Source organism: Mytilus californianus, unplaced genomic scaffold (assembly GCF_021869535.1).
Source record: "Mytilus californianus isolate M0D057914Y unplaced genomic scaffold, xbMytCali1.0.p SCAF_19, whole genome shotgun sequence".
In the NCBI taxonomy this organism is placed as follows: domain Eukaryota; kingdom Metazoa; phylum Mollusca; class Bivalvia; order Mytilida; family Mytilidae; genus Mytilus; species Mytilus californianus.
In genome coordinates this window covers 9,092,482-9,109,635 of record NW_026262667.1, presented here as the reverse complement: position 1 = coordinate 9,109,635, position 17,154 = coordinate 9,092,482, and the positions used below count along the sequence as shown (strand labels likewise).

The window sequence follows — 17,154 nt, the reverse complement described above, 5'->3', positions numbered from 1 at the left end:
GGGATAGATGCGTTCAACATAATCACCAAATTTTGAATTATTTAGTGAGAGAACATCATCTATATAGCGGAAAGTGAAGTTAAAGGATACTGCTAACTTCTTTTCTTTCTTCCTAAGAAGTTCTTGTATGAAGTCAACCTCACATGAATAAAGGAACAAGCCGGCAAGAAGAGGAGCACAGTTGGTTCCCATGGGAATGACGATTGTTTGTTGAAAAACACGTCCTCCAAACGTAACAAATATGTTGTCAATCAAGAAATCAATCATCATGATAATGTCAGTTTCAGAGATTTTTTTTGTTTGAATCAGAGTGAATTTGTACAAAGTACGATTTATCCCTCCATAAGACAAGATACTTGTATCTACGTTGGCCATTCTTTTTTATAAAACAAAGCAGGACCAACTCTTTCAACTTGTCTTTTAGTTTGGAATGGGGAATACTTGTGTAAAATGTAGAAACGTCAAATATTTTAATTCTATTGCAAGATGAAAGAGCCTTAGATTGTATGTACTCTTTAGTATCCACATCTGATTCACGCCACATCTAGAATAGATAGTTTCACAATAATTTTGAAACCCGGCTTTGATTGCTGATAAAATTGATGTTAATAATTTAGAAAGAGGTTTCGTGGAGCACTTGGAAGACCCAGCAATATAACGTTGTCTGTAAGGACACTTATGTAGTTTACGTATCCAATACAGTGATAAAAGATCCAGTTTTTTTCATTTTTGGTTCAAATTCCAAAGGAACATAGAACAGACCTATGATTATCCAGGATTTCCTCCTTGGTAAGTGTTATGGGGCATATGTTGAGTTTCCAAGTGAATTGTCAATACATAATTCATTTATCAAGCAGTTTGTGTAATTTGATTTACACACCAAAATGATGTTGTTTGGGGCTTTATTAATAGTAAATAATAATGGCACTACTATAGTTCAGTTTAAGGCCCCCTCTGAACATGTGAAGGTCCCCACTAATTATTGGTTACATAAACTACAAAACAAATCGTAAAACATAGGTTCATCTCGGCCTCTAGTAAGTGTTCTTCTACTAATCTGTCGGTGCTTTTACCTGGTTCCTTAACTGATTTTAAAGAATTAATTTGTAATAAAACATGAAAATGGTGGAATTAACTACTTTTGGAGTGTGAATGTTTTACATAAATTACGTGCTTTTGATGGTCCTTTTGATTTGGTTGACAGTTTTGACTTTTCCACTCCTTATACTACACTTCCATACAATCTTGTCAAACAAAAGATTTCCTATTTTATTTAATGGTCGTTTGAAAAATCTGGTTGCAAATTTATTTGCTGCAACTCATATAAAGCCTTTTTCTCTAATGAGAAAGGTAAATATAAAAGATATACTTACTTGAGGTGTGGTTAGATGATTAAAGCTGAAAATTTTCTCCTTGATACCATTGATGTACGTTTCGGCAATAAATTTTATCGACAGGTTGTAGGTATTCCTATGGGCACCTATTGTGCCCCTTGAATAGCAGACTTGTTCCTGTACTTTTATGAATCACAGTGTATGGTCAAACTCAGTAAAGACCCGTCTAAATTCCATTTAATTGATAAATTCAACAACACTTACCGTGTTCTTGACGATATGTTTTCGTTAAATAATCAAGAATTCTCAAAATATACTGCCGAAATTTACCCAAAGGAACTTACTTTAAATAAATCAAATATTAACAGCAATAACTGTCCTTTTCTAGATTTATATATTTCAGTTTTACACGAGAAAATCTTCACAAAAACTTACGACTAAAGGGACGAATTTTCCTTCCCTATTGTTAATTTTCCTTTTTCGGACGGTGATGTTCCTTTTGTACCGTCTTACGGTGTTTAAATATCCTAACTCGTTCGCTATGCCCGTGTCTGTAGTGACGTTTCGGATTTCAATGAGCGTAATCTATGTATTACTGTTAAATTATTAAATAAAGAATTTCGTTACCACAAATTACTTAAAACCTTTAATAAATTCTTCCAAAGATAAAAAGATTTGGTTTCCAAGTTGACTGTACCTTCTTGAAAACTTATTTCAAACGGAATATAACAGCCTAATTGTTACGGTGATGCTGCATGTATGTGTTTACCAAGCCCGGAAATTTATTTACGATAGGGGTAAACTTAACAATCTTTAAATAAACTTATTCTAAAAGGTTACCTATTCAACACTATGATTATATCTTTGATTATTGTTTTATTGGTATAAATATTGATTTTGTTATCAGTAAATTAAAACCACACTAAATGTTATCATACACATTCATGGTACTACAATCTGTCGATACCTATATTTTGGCATTGCACAAGGTCATGTTTTTTTTCTGACTGTTAATGACGTATGTACACTAAATCCATTACATATTGGATGTGTACTGATTGATATTTTAGTCTTAGATATATGATTTTTTATTAGTTGTTCTTGACTTTGAACTAGCTGTCAGTAACTACGAGTACTCTCAGATTTGTACCTTGTGCCTTTTTGTCAGGGATGTATAAACACCCTACCACGTACGGCCTGAGTTTTTGTCTGATGTTTTTCTGCTTTGTATCAATCTGATATGTTAAGCCCTTTTCAACTGATGTTTATAGTTTGTTCTCATGTTGTAGGACATTTGTAGAAATTGAAGAAAATTACTTGTTTATTCTGTTTAAAACATAGACGTATTTAACAGGATAAACGTATATACATAAAGGCAACAGTAGTATACCGCTGTTCGAAACTCATAAATCGATAGAGATAAAAACAAATCCGGGTTACAAACTAAAACTGAGGGAAACACATCAAATATAAGAGGAGAACAACGACACAACAAAAAGACAACATTAAAATGTAACACACACAGAAACGAACTATAATGTAACAACTTGCCATGTATTTTGAACATTGTATCCCGAATATGTTGCAAACAGTAAATGTATAAAAATGACTATATAATAGTTATACATATTAACACCGAAGTGGTGACTAACTACAGAATAAAAACGAATACCTAAAACATCCTCAATCAGCACATAAAAAAGGCACAGCCGAACAACGTAATATAATTATTAAAATTTGCGCTAAAAACCTCACTGAACTTCTGCAAAAGGTCTTTAAACTGGGTTTTAATAACTGGACTAAATTATCGGGGTCTACAGAGACTTGATTTGGAAATTGGGAGGTATGCGTTTGATCTATATACGTATTTTCATTGATTTCATGGACGTATACAAGAGCCTCAGGGGACTTATCGACGGTTGTCGTGAACCGCACTCGACATAAATGTTCATTTCGTTGTATGAACTGTGGCTCCGATTTATCATTCATAAGGCGTATTTTTTCGGCGAGTGATTGAGCAAATTGCGGACTATGCCAATCTTTTGAACGAGACGGGTCGACATTAGGCTCGATCGCGAGTATGCTATCCGGTTCTATGTCAGATTGGACTTCGTATTCGCCGTAGCAACCTGGCCAAACTACTGAACTAGAAGAAGGAGCTCGGAGAAGAAAAGCCAGAGTTCTACGTACGCGCGATTTCTACTAGATATGTGCTCCCGCGTTAAGCCACCATAGTTGACGGTAATCTGACCGCGTATAACGATTTTATGTTTGCTAGGAAAGATCGCAATGTCATTCAATGGCATGAAAGGGATACCGGCGAGAATGTCTACGTCTAAGTCGTTAACTACTAGTACCTCAAGTTCTAGATCTACTACGTTCTTCGAAAGTGTGAAATGGCATTCACCAACTATTTCTAACGGAGTAACGCAGTCTGCTAGTAAAGCGGAGTGGTTGATTTCTTAATCGTAACGCCTATGTACTCCTCGGAAGATGCCTTTATCATACTAACCTCAGCCCCGGTATCTAGAGTGAGTTGGTGGGGAACATGTTTGTAAAATGCCTTAAAGTAAGGTGTTTAGTGCTCACCCGTATCAAACAAGAAACAACTCTAAGCTTACTAGGTACTACATTTTCATTTAAAATTGATACTTGTTTATTATTATCAAAATCGTCCTCAGAGTCGCTATCACCTACTTCGGTACAATTAGATTGCCTAACTCTGGACATATATTGTTTGTCTTCTTCTGGTAAGTATTTACAAGAACTTAAAAAATGTTGATAAGAACGGCCTGCCTGCTTACATAAAATACAACACTTTGTTTGACGCAGTTTCTGATATTACCTGACTTCCTTGCACTTCTTGTCCTTTAAAGATGTACGTAAAAACTTAGCGTCGGCGGCCGAATGGATTTCATCCAGTAAACTATCGAGTGCCTGCGAAATTTCAGGTTTTAATGAAGCTAAAGTTTTCGATTGCAGATCTGTTCCATATCGCTGTTTAACTAAGTTTGGCAATTCACGATGAATAAGTCTAAGTCAAGTAAGCACAATCAGACTTTCCAGAGAAGGTCAGGAACATCTCCATGGTGCTGTATAGTACAACTGGCGCGAAGTAATTTACCCTCAGTGAAACTGGCAAAACCGCTGAAATAAGTCCTCTGGACGTGCATTGGGTTCAAAATGGATGCTATTAAAGTCTAGAAAGTGTCCACCAGTTGATTGAAATCCGTAGTGAAGACGAAGTGATTGCCAAATCGAATTGATAGACGTTGAATTTTTTATTATAGTATTTCTTGAAATGATCGGGCAATAATTTGCTATTTGCTCCAACATTAAGTCTAAATGAGTGCACTTTTGGGCGGCTGTTCGTCTGTTGGCTTGGGCAACCGCCTTGTCGTTATCAGAAAATCCATGCAAAGGATGGGCGTTGGTTTTTTTCTGCCATATGAATCCATCCACTAGAAATTCTGCAAAATTTTGCGCAACGGATAATGTATATTGTAAGTTTTGTCTCCATGATTAGAACGAGGTAATAGTTTCTTGTTTTGTGAGTGCCTATTGTTTTGGAGTAAGTGTGCCTGCCATGTTTCACAGATCGATGAGTCCAACAATAGAAAATGTTGTCTGTGTTCGTTTCAGATGACAAATTCTCCTGCTTACCTTTTCGTTAATTGAAGAATGTCCAAGAGCTTTACTATTTGAGCTTTGGGTAAGCTTTTGACCGCTGCCACCACGCCAATAAGCAGAGAGAATAGAAACACAAATGATCGCTATGAAGACACATGTATTACTGATCGTGAGGCGGGAAACGATAAGGGGAAATAACCCATCAATAATCATACATGTACATGAACCATGGAGAAAGGGAGATAATTCAAATCAATACATATAACAATCAATACCATATACTGGCGTTGAGGATTCTAAAAGTTATAAATATAACACTCGGCATTAGAACTTAAAATTATGAAACTAAAAACAATCATGGATCTTAAGATGATATTCAAAATCAAATCCAAAGTAAATTTTTAAAAATTAACATATAAAATTTTTATAACAGAATTGGATATTTTTGTTTTTGTTTTTCGTTTTGTTTTACATTTCAGACGTTAAATATAGTTTATGGTTGATATAAACGTACAATGAGGACGAACGTCAACTGTGTGGACAATATTTACATAACAAATCAACTGAACTTGTCTAAAAGGCGAATGGAAATGTAAATTTGCTAGATACATATTTGAAAATTTAACTATCAATAAAGCCTAATATTTAAATGATACATGTTTTAGACAAGTTAACAAAAAGATTATCGTTGCACTATCATAGTTTTGTCTAAAACTATTTAGGCGGAGTTTTGCTAAAAGGAAAGCAGTTTCAGATGTAATCAAAATGTGTCCTTCATTTTTATTGTACCATTTTCATATAATGTAAAAAAAAAATGCTTGGTCTTGTCACCTTAGAATACTAGTACCTCCAATACTATAGTAAAATCTTGGAATTCTATAAGTCCTTTTAATAAAATTAATTACTTGATGGTGCGAAAGTAGTCCCCTTTCAGAATAACAAATTTTAGCCAAATTGATAATTAATCAAATTTTATTCGTAGTTAGTATCTTTATGGCGTAATATTCATATGACCATTATATCAAGAAAAAAATAAAATATATCATTCATTTACCAATAGGATCTGTAAAATTGGTGATCTGATGGAAAAGCGGATAATTTGAAAATAGGGTATTGGGTAAGTCCCGAGGACGCTTTACAACAGGTAACATACGGGCGTCCTCGAACATGTTTATAATACAAGGAATGCAACAAATTCCTAACAAGAGCATGTGTTTTCATTCCCGACATATTGGACGTGGGGCGTATTTATGCATCCAAATCAGACTTGCCTCGTAAATGTCTTACTGCTACATTTTGTAGGTAGCCATATTTCTATACCAAGCTACCTTTGGGTTTACACCTGCTTTTCAATATGAATTGAATGTGAAAAGTAGGAGGCAAAAGAATTATCATGATCTTTCGTTAACCGTCTATTGGCATAGTGTCGTATGACCTACTCTGATTCTGGCTTATGTTTCTATGAACTGAAAATACTTTAAAAACTGTGTTTTAATTAAACGATTGGCAAATGTATACCATCATTCTGTAATACAACAAACATGTTTGCGATAAAAGGATCATGACACAAGAAAACACTTTTTTTCTACTTAAAAAAACAACTTTTAAATTGAAAAACAAAAGTCACAATGAAATTATACCCTGCTTGATGTATCAATTTATTCTCAAAATGAAGGAAAATATAGTATTTTAACTTCTAACCTTGATAGATCGAATGATATTCATGGATTGCTAACGGCACAGCTTTGGTGAGGTATCAGGATTTTAATTGAACCTGAGCAGCTAATAAAAGTGAAGTATTCAAAAGAGTGTTTACTTTGTTAAAATATCGATGAATAGAACTATACATTTATTAATAATGTTTATAAGTATTAGATGTAAAGAACTATTGATGAAATATTACCATTCATCTCGATACCATTTACATTTAGATAATATGTTTCCGGAGTATCCTTTTCCTTCCTCGTTTTTGTGCCTTATGCACATTTAAAACACATGATTACTGATTTTTTTATTGTATATCATGTTTTTGTAGCAGACACTTGATGCTCCGACAGGTTCATACATTTTAACAGGTCAGATATAATAATAGTATTACATAATTAGTGACGGACTAAAATTCAATAAGTTAAGTCAATATTCATTTTCGTTTTATGAATTATAACAAATAATCGTTTCATTTATTTAATGTTTTAATAGCTTGAAAAAAACGTAGTTTCAATCTCTGACCTTCATAGATAATTTTAAATACGATGTTGTCCTTTGTCACAAGTTGTTTGTATAAAATGTATGTATAGTATTCAATGACGAATAGTCGGGGCGAAAAATAGTTTCATTTCATTTTTTTAGTTTTGCTCAGGAATGACGATATACGTCATTTTAGTTCCATTGATAAAATTTGAGTTTTTTGAAAATACTCTGTGCTCAATGATGCGCATTATTTTGACTTAATTAAGTACCATTATTAGGATACAACTGTAACGGTCAATATTGTTTTTATATCAAGAAATACCTAGAAAATAAAGTACTTACCTATTATGTGCATTTCACCGACTGTTCGCGTTCGCTATAACCATCTTCTTATTCATCAAAATACTATCACTTCGAAGTGTCATGGATTTTGCTTGCATGCATTTTTCTATAAATCAGTTATCATTCATGGTATTATTACTGTTTATATTATCAAAACTTTATCGCATATATTGGAATTGATTTTGGTCTTCCTCCGTTAACTCCTGCTTCTTTATTTCGCCTGGCTCTCGACATAACATATTTACAATATATGTACATTGTCGAAAAACATAAAATGCATCTGTATGAGCTTATGAAAAGCGAGGCTCTCCGAGAGCGAGTTAAGTGCTTTGTTAATTTTCAGAATAATAACACAATTTAAGGCACATTATGTACCTTATATGATAGCATAGTATGATGCAATATAATTAATCGAACTCGGTCACTTTTTGAAGCTTAGACGTAACCTGTTCAAATAAAGGAATAAAACATATTTACTCAACATGATTTTTTTTCTAGCAAGACAAGTGGTCATTTGCATGCCTTCGCTGATCTCGTATCTGGTTATCAATACGTAAATATAAACATGCATTCCTAAATTACCTGAATTTTATCAATATCTATAGCCTTGTAACTTGTATTTTTATAGATGTCACAGCTCGCATTTACGATATAACCGTACCTGGATCAGCTGTTTTATAACTGCAATAGGAAAAGGATGGCTGGTGAAAATGAACGGACTGTTGTGCTTTGTATGGATGGGAGCTATCATTCAGAATTAGCTTTTGATTGTAAGTATCCTTTATTAGTGACGTCTTTGTCTATTTTTAATCTCAAGGCTATGGTTAAAGTGTCACTGAGTGTTTAAATTTATTTTATAAATTTAAATGAAAGTTTCCGACTTTGGAAAAAAGTCTGTAATATTGAAGTATATTTATCAGCAACTTCTGGAATATGAAACGGCGTTTTTAAGAAAAACATTTGAAGTGGTACATGGGATAGACATGTGATCAAATGTAATAAAGTCAAGAGGTCAGTCATATCTCATAGAATTTGTTCTATCCTGTACAGATAGGCGATAATTTGAAAGAATTAACTTATATTAGTGGACATTACTTGTTTCTATGCATACATTTCATGCAAAAATAGGATGCTTTACATGCGATACGAAAGAATGAGCTTCCGAAGGATAACGAATGCATGTTTTTATAATGTCTCTATCCTCTAAACCTTTTTGTCAGATTTATTTGTTAAACTGTATGTACTATCAACTACGATAACTTTTTTGTTGATATAGTCGAGAGTTTGGTTTTGTCAGATTTTAAAGACTTCCTCCTCTTTGATTTTACCTTGAAGTTCAGTTTTTTTGTTAATACTTTTCCTACTGAAAGTGTTCAAATATCTATTGTAATTAGACATCTGTCACAGGTTTGTAATTGATCAAAGAACAAGTTTCACATGTTTTATTTAAAACAAAGTAAGTGCCAAAAACTTGTTTTTTTCTAGAACATTTTCTGATTTGAGCTGTCCCGCAGAATGTATCGCTGGGCTTCTCTCCTCATTTTGAAAATCCTTGATATTTCATTGGTTACAACTACCTTGTTTATTAGATTGAACAAAATTCATAGTCGTCAGATCTTTACAGGCATAAAAATAACACACTAACAAAGTAACGGGGGAAAATACACATTAGTGTCAATGCACCAGGTTTATGTAATAGGTCTATCCTGGACAAGGGTGTGAAAAACAACATTTGATGCTGACAAAGTTGATGCATTAATGTTGACACAAAACTACTTATGTGTATAAGTTTTCAACAAAAAATATATGTTAACTGTCGCGCCAAATGTTCCACTTGATGATGCATTCTTGTTGTATTATTTTTTATTGGTGAAGTATGTTGTTATGTAATTGTACTAATGTTATATCAGCAAAAACTGACTTAAGATGATTTCGTTATTCTATTTAGATCCTTGTCGGTTTGAACATTTAAATGTTTTATGTTTGGTCTTCCCAAACCTTCGGTTTCGATCGAACATGTAAAAGTTACAACAGGAACGACGTCTTCCTTACTGAAATCGGACCTTTCTGATCTTGAATTGAATTGCCTAAAGTTATGGAAACGCTTTTTTACATACTTTAGAACGACTTTGACGTCTGTCGTCAGTTCGTTTTGACTTTTGTGATTGTATAAGTCAGTCGTGACGTATTATTGTATACCTATGTCCGTCCGTCATTCCGTCAACACATCGTACCATTAATGTCCGTCCGTCATTCCGTCAACACATCGTACCATTAATGTCCGTCCGTCATTCCGTCAACACATCGTACCATTAATGTCCGTCCGTCATTCCGTCAACACATCGTACCATTAATCAAATTTGCTGTAATTATTTTTTTCGTGTTATTTAACACAACATTAGACTTAACGGAAGAAATCTGCCGTTTGGTTTTGTCAATTTTTGGTTGTGTCGTTTTAGAGTTATAGGACTTCAACCATTTGAATAAAGGCAAGTTTTCACATATCTTTCACTAACTCTATTATGCCTGGATTTATTTACTCAAAACTTTTATTATTATTCGGATTGTTTAACAGAAGCTCCCTTTCGATTTTTTTTTCTTTTCTTGTTTGTCGTTCCAGAGTTATTGGACTTTAATTGTCAGATTAAATTGAAATATTTACATGTTGTACCATAACTTGAGTTTGCTTGGATTGGTTTATATGAAACTTTACATAATTGTTGGAATTTGTGAATTAAACACACTGTTTGATTTTAAAAAATCCTATATGTCATACCAGATTTATACATCTTGGACTTAGATGAATAAAAGGCATTTTTTTAAATGTCATGCACTAGTTCTAGTATGCTGGTTCAAATTTTTACGAACCCAAAAACACTGTAGTTGGGATTGGTGAATGTAGACTCGCTTTTGATTTTGAAAATTGGCTGGTTTATCATCTCAGAGTTTTGAGACTTTTAACAGTATTATTTGATGCAATACTTATACTATAATTGTGTCATCCTGCATGTTTTTTCTACATAGCCTTTTTATTTGTTTTCGATTAAAATGCTTTCTTAATAGCCCATTTTATCTTGTAACAATTCAATATGCACAATAAGGGTGTATCATGCGCTCTTGGCGCCGCTGCTTATTATTGTTATAAAACCGAACTTCTCCCAACCTCATGTAAAAAAGTTGCGCTCTATTTGGCTGCGGGATGTATGCATACGCAGTCACGTCTGGTCTGAATTTAGACGTTAAGTCCAATGTATTGTGGCACATTACAAGTTAAATTGCAACAGCGCAGGAAGGTGTATATAGGTGGCATGTTGAAAGTCTGTTTTTATCATTGTCAGTCAATTCTTCTGCTCTTCATCCGGGTCGGCTCACTTTTCAGGACCTGTATTTATTGCATTTATCGTTAATTTGTTCTTTCCCAATGAATGCATTGATTATATAATTAGCAATAACTGGAAATAAAGCAGACAATACGCAAGAAATCAATTGATCAATCCCTCTTTGGCTGTCAAAACTTCTGCTCTAAAGCTAAGTTCATGTGAAATCATCAAACACGCGAACTTTTACTGATTTAATGTAACAGCGTTGATGCTTTTGGTGTTTATTATTTTTCAGGGTACAAGACTCATATAAGAAAAGAAAATGACTATGTCATAATAGTGACCTGCTTCGACAAACATGCCTATGGGATTTACGGTAACAAATATAATTTTAATAGCACGACGGGTTTCTGTTCTCCGTGGTTCATGTTTAGCGTCAGCGTACAAAATTGGCAATTGGTTATAATACAAATACTTCATGATTTAGAATGGCCTTTTTGTTGAACTCGAACAGATTCAGTTTATCCAGGATTCTGGCCAGTTAAAATTATACCAAGTTACATTGCTACATTGTTCATGTGACAAATGAAAATATATACGAGATTATGTAGTAGCTTAATAGTTTTTTTTTAAGATAACAGCATTTCAGATCGATAAAAGTATTTTGATGGATTTCATTTTTGTTGGTTAACGTTTTATTTTAGGCTTAACATGTCATCTGTCTCATTATTACGATTTCCCCCCTTTTACGTTTATATTTTTAACAATTTGAACTTTGATTATTTGTTTTCATTCATTCTTAGATGATGTAAAAATGAAATTTTCTTTTTTACACATTGCATGTGTAAATAAAATTGGTAAATACATGCTTAATACACCGCATGTATTCGTGTAGCAGAAAATGATAACTTCTCAAGAGCGCCATTTGTTTTTGTTTAAGTTAGTAGGTTGATCCCTTGAATTAAAAAATCGCAAACTATTATAAATCTATCGTTAAACATCCTTCAGATGTTCATTAAACATTATTTTGTTTGTAAGATGACAGTATTTCATTTATTACAAAACCGTAAAAGCTGACAAAGTCTGCTGATTTTGAGATCTAGTCATTTAGATATGAGCTAAAACCTTATCCAAAAAGATACTTTGGTACATGATGTCTCATACAAAGATGTCAAGGTAGCATTACACAGTTAGGAAAAAACCATAAAGCTGACACTCATAATTTTTAACCACCCTCTTTCTCTTGCTTTCCATAGATTTGATTTCCAATAGTTAAAATGGTAAAATATAATCTCTTTTTGATGTAACCATGGCAACAATCTGCATTTATCTGATACTAGTACTTAATATTGCAAAAAAGAGAGTGAAAATGTCACAAAAGTCCCTAAAACTTGGTCCAAAGTAGAATTTGAATTCATTTGAGTGGTACCTTTTCTGAAACCATTGCCATTTATCTATTAAGAGGTCAAATAAAAATCATATACATTTAACCTCATTTTTCCATAAAATTGAATTGAAAAGTTCAGGCGTAAAATATTTGTTGGAAAACACTACAATAATTTCTGGTCCCATGGGCGGTCTGGATATGAAAATACGGACTATCAAACAGAAAATATCCCATAAAACATATAAAAAAACAAATTTTGATGTTCATTAACACACTTTCAAGGCTTGATTAGTCTTCAGCTGTCTAAAAATGAAATTTATTACACAATAACTATCCTAATTTAAAAATTCACCTAGCCAAAACCATACTCCTGTGTATTGCTACCTAAAGCAGGTGAAACACGTTTTTGGCAAGGCCTTGACCAAATTACTAATGTCACCAAATGTCCATTTTAGGTCTGATACTTCATCTTCAACATTATTATGATGTCATAGTGACATTAAAACTGATGTGTTATATCATTCCATTGATTAATCAAGTAAAATAACAATTTTGAAAGAATTGAAGAATTTTGACCACATTTGCAATTTCAGGGGCCAAATAATTTCGCCTATCATACCCCCCCCCCCCCCTTTTTTTTATATATGTTATGGTCCCATTTTAAACGTGTGTTCTATCTTAAATTCATCGTCTCTACGACTGATTTAACATTAATATCTCCCTACTACAGACCTTGGTATTATTTGTTTTCATTTCTATTTCTTATTTTTCTGTAGCATTCGGGACAGCTGATTCTGCCGAGTTAGCTTCGCAACTCCAAAGAGATATTGATTCACACAAAGAGCATGCCGAAGACCTTAAGAAAAAGTTAGCTAACGAAGGTGTAAGTAGCAAATATTAATTATTATCATAGTTCACCTTACATCTGAAGAAAACTTAAGAGCGACATTTTATAATAACGATTTCAGTGAACACGTCACGTGAAAGCACGCGCCTCAAAGTTATAAAGCCAGTCAATCTAATTAAAACATAGTTCTCTGATTTCGTTATACTCATATATGAGTACGAGCATACGAGTTGATATAGGTCTGAATTTTAATCCGATTGTAAAGCCAACTACATAAAAATGTTCAGGAGCAGTAAATCCAGAAGAACCTAATCAGAACGAACAAAGCAGTGTATGGTCGACTTTGTCTTCGGGTTGCAACTGTAGCTCTAGAACAATTATAGTTCGTATGAATTATGTGATAAATGAAAAACAATCTTCAAAATATATGATTAAAAATTCAAATTTCATATGTGGATGCAGATAATTTATATCCTATATTTGCCTCATTATTATTGTCCGTAAGTACTGTATAATAAATACATATATCACAATCGAAACTAAACAGAGGGCGATATAGAGTATATTGCCAAAAGATTCATTCAATTGTTATTAGTTGTTCCATTCACTCAAATGAAAATGAAAAAATGTTGACCAAGATTATCTTCATTAATGCCTAAATTGTGTTGTTTTTTAATATGAATTCACTCCATTCCCTTTTATATACATTGTTAATAAATTGTTAACATGAGATCTAAAGGAAAACCTTTTATCTACTAAAGCGATCAGAAAAAAATAAATGATCGTTTTTTTTAAATTATTTCAGATGAAAGGAGAAGTTTATATTATTGCTGGAAAAGTCGGTGAAAATGCAATCAAAGTAGCCCATGAAAGAAACGCTGCAATGATAGTGTGTGGTGCTAGGGGTCATGGCACTGTGCGACGTACTATAATGGGGAGCAATAGCGAGTATATAATGCACCATGCCGACATACCAGTCATAATATGTCGACATAAACCTCACCAGAACCCTACGGCGGAACATAAACACGAGGACAAACATAAGCATTAGTCAATATACACGTGAACGTCAGGACAAATATGACCATAAATCAATATACATGTGAACGTCAGGACAAACATAAGCATTAATCAATATACATGTGAACGTCAGGACAAACATAAGCATTGAATCAATATGCATGACATATGTGCTCTTTTTTTTTATATGCATTGGGGGACGTTTACAGTGATAATTGATCGACATTAATACTTGTAATAATAAATGCTTTTCAATGATTGTCAGAGTTATCTTTCATTATACAAAGAAGAAAATTATCGTGGTCCTGTAGTGAGCCCTCTAGAGAAGGCAAAAACACACGTTGATAACGTTCAGTAAGGTACAATCCAACAACCAATCCATTAGTGCAGGTATATAAGGCACAAAAACAACCAATAACAAAACAACAACTAAGTGCCAAACATGCTGCACAGATGTGCTAATGAAACACGTATTAATTATCTTCCAATGTAACATTATGGCAGTGGCAAATATTTCAGAAGTTATTCCGACTCAACATATGATCTCAAAGACTTAATGTCAGGTCTTTGGAGAAACGGGAACAGTATGCTAACAAATAATCGGATTTCTTAACCATGCTTTTGTATCAGAGTTGTCTCGCTTTACGTGTTCAAAATATTTCTCCCCAGATCAGATGTCTTGGATGAAAAAAAAATGTTAAAAAGATATATCCGCTCTGGTCATATTCGTGTGACTTGATCTTCCAGTAGACTTTTGTATTTATTTCTCTCGATCTTTCCCTTTTAAAAAACAACGAAAATGAAATGGGTTTTTTGTTCTTTGAAACGATTTTTCTAATGCGTTTAACGTACTAATATATTGGGCATATTCTCTTTTTCTTTTGGTTATATAACTAGCTCTTGTCGTGTTTTTAAGTACTTATCATTTCTGGTTTTCACATTTTTTGTTTGAGCGTTTCTGCTGAAAATGAACCCTGAAAAGTACTTTTGACGCACGAAATTGATTTAGTGTTAATTTCATTTATGGTTACAGCATTAAAATATAATTATAATAATGAAATGCATGTTTTTGTAATGTAAGGTGCGTTGATTTGTGCGCACGTATTTAGTACCGCTTCCGCGCTTCATATGAAAAGTGCTTCGGAAAACGATTTTACTACTCAATTAAAATACAAAAATAAGACCATACTGTTTTGTGCGAGTTCTTCCTTTCATACATGTAATGACGATTCATAATTCTAAAGAGTCCCTGAAACTCGAATGGTTATTTATCGTAATAATGTTGTTTTGCTTATATCTACGACAAATCCCACTCCTTAGATTTGACAGTTTTGGTTATAATAGACTAAATATACTTCCGATACAATGCACTAGTAAGTAAGCACATCTTCTTATATCTACAAACAATGTTGTTTTTTTTTAATAATTCAAGTAATATATTGATGTATCTTTAACATGTAAAACATCATCATACTTGAAATTGTAAAGGAGAAGGTATGATAAGGCAATTTTTTACCCTTTGAATACAAAATCTCTGATTACACACACAAAAAGATACGAAATCCCTGATTACACACAAAAAGATACGAAATTCCTGATTACACACAAAAAGATACGAAATCCCTGATCACACACAAAAAGACACGGACTACAACCAAGGAGAATCAAAGCTCATAATTTGAAAAGAGACCGATAAAACCATGGCAAAATACGAAAAACGACGAAAAGAAGATCACCACGCTACATAACACTACATTGAAGAACTAAAGACTGATTGACACGAACCCAACAAAAACGGAGTGATCTCAGATAAATAAATCCGAAAAAGTAAACAGCAGATCTTGCTCCACGTGTGGCACCTGTCATGTTGCACATGTAAGTACAAATTTGGTTACAAGTTTCATTCGGTGATGTCACAATCGAGGTAAAGATAACAGGATTGTCAAGTAAGATTAAAGTCGAACACACCTTGACATTAGCGGGGTTCGAACTCACAACATCAGTGTTGACAGGGTAGTGATCGCTGTAGATGAACTTCTTACACCTGTTTTCTACCGAGACCCTTATGTTATTTGTGTCGGGTTGCTGTCTCATTGATGAATACCCCACATCTCCTTTTGTTCATATATAGATGTCCAAAAACGGTCTTCAGCGTAAGAACAAATGTTAATCATCTATACCGAGATTATCAAAAATCTACAATTAATACCAAATTCCTAAATAACAAAACAATAAAATAAGAATAGAATAAGAATATTTATTATTCCAATCAAGGGCCCTTGATGGGCAGCATAACATGTACACATAAAACAATACATCATGATTTGTAACAGAAAAACATTTTTATATATTAAAATGAAACATTAAAAAGTTCAGACAGATGTTATTATCATCATTCTATAAAAAATCACATACATTTAATTCCAGGCAGGATCAGAACTATAAAATCATTACAATTATCATTGTTATTACATACATTAATTAACATTTCGTCTGACATCTAGACATGTAATAATATAACTCCCTAAATATTTAAGTATAGACAAATTTTCATTAGTAAATAACCAAACAAATTTTGCCTCATTTGAAAGATATATAAAATTGGGACAGATACAGTTTATCTCCTTGAAAAATATCTCCCTATCATTATTATATGCTGGACAACTAGTAATAAAATGTTGTTCATCTTCAACCAGATTTGGAGTACATTTCTTACAAAGCCTTTGGTCTCTTTCTATAAGATAAGAATTTTATTAATCTAATCAAGAACCCATAAAGGGCATCATTTACAACAATATTAAGCACAATATGATTGGAAAAAAGAAAAACTATATCCTAATATAATACTATCATATATTGGACAGGATCAGAGCCTAACACATCATGTGTCTTACATAACATTAACAATAATTGCATAATAATTTTATATATTTTGTATCCACCTGGATCTTATTTCTAAACACTTAATTATATAATTGCCTAGGCACATAAGAGTTGGTAAATGCTCATTTGTGAACAGCCAGAAATATTTTTTATCCTTGGGTAATTCTTTAAAATTATTACAAAAACTGTTTACTTTATCCC

At 33.1% G+C, this 17,154-nt stretch overlaps 1 protein-coding gene across 5 annotated transcripts; it reads left to right on the top strand.

The window, feature by feature from the left end:
* The first annotated feature begins 6,937 nt into the window (after positions 1 to 6,937).
* On the top strand, positions 6,938 to 14,329 carry LOC127727232 (uncharacterized). Of its 5 annotated transcripts, none has more exons than XM_052234709.1 (5): positions 6,938 to 7,039; positions 8,125 to 8,266; positions 11,112 to 11,192; positions 12,980 to 13,086; positions 13,856 to 14,329. In XM_052234709.1, exons 2-5 carry the CDS (start codon positions 8,194 to 8,196, stop codon positions 14,099 to 14,101), a joined length of 507 nt encoding a protein of 168 aa, XP_052090669.1. In that variant the 5' UTR covers positions 6,938 to 7,039; positions 8,125 to 8,193; the 3' UTR covers positions 14,102 to 14,329. The 5 variants fall into 5 exon arrangements, with proteins under 5 accessions (XP_052090669.1, XP_052090671.1, XP_052090668.1 ...); XM_052234711.1 differs by lacking the exon at positions 6,938 to 7,039 and adding an exon at positions 7,544 to 7,625; XM_052234708.1 differs by lacking the exon at positions 6,938 to 7,039 and adding an exon at positions 7,865 to 7,887.
* Positions 14,330 to 17,154: the final 2,825 nt, after the last annotated feature.

Bases quoted from the DNA above. Each gene is read 5' to 3' on its own strand.
- LOC127727232 (XM_052234709.1), top strand. From the start codon at position 8,194: ATGGCTGGTGAAAATGAACGGACTGTTGTGCTTTGTATGGATGGGAGC. The intron at 11,193-12,979 runs GTAACAAATATA...ATTTTTCTGTAG, and splicing joins ACATGCCTATGGGATTTACG to CATTCGGGACAGCTGATTCT. The intron at 13,087-13,855 runs GTAAGTAGCAAA...AAATTATTTCAG, and splicing joins AAAAGTTAGCTAACGAAGGT to ATGAAAGGAGAAGTTTATAT.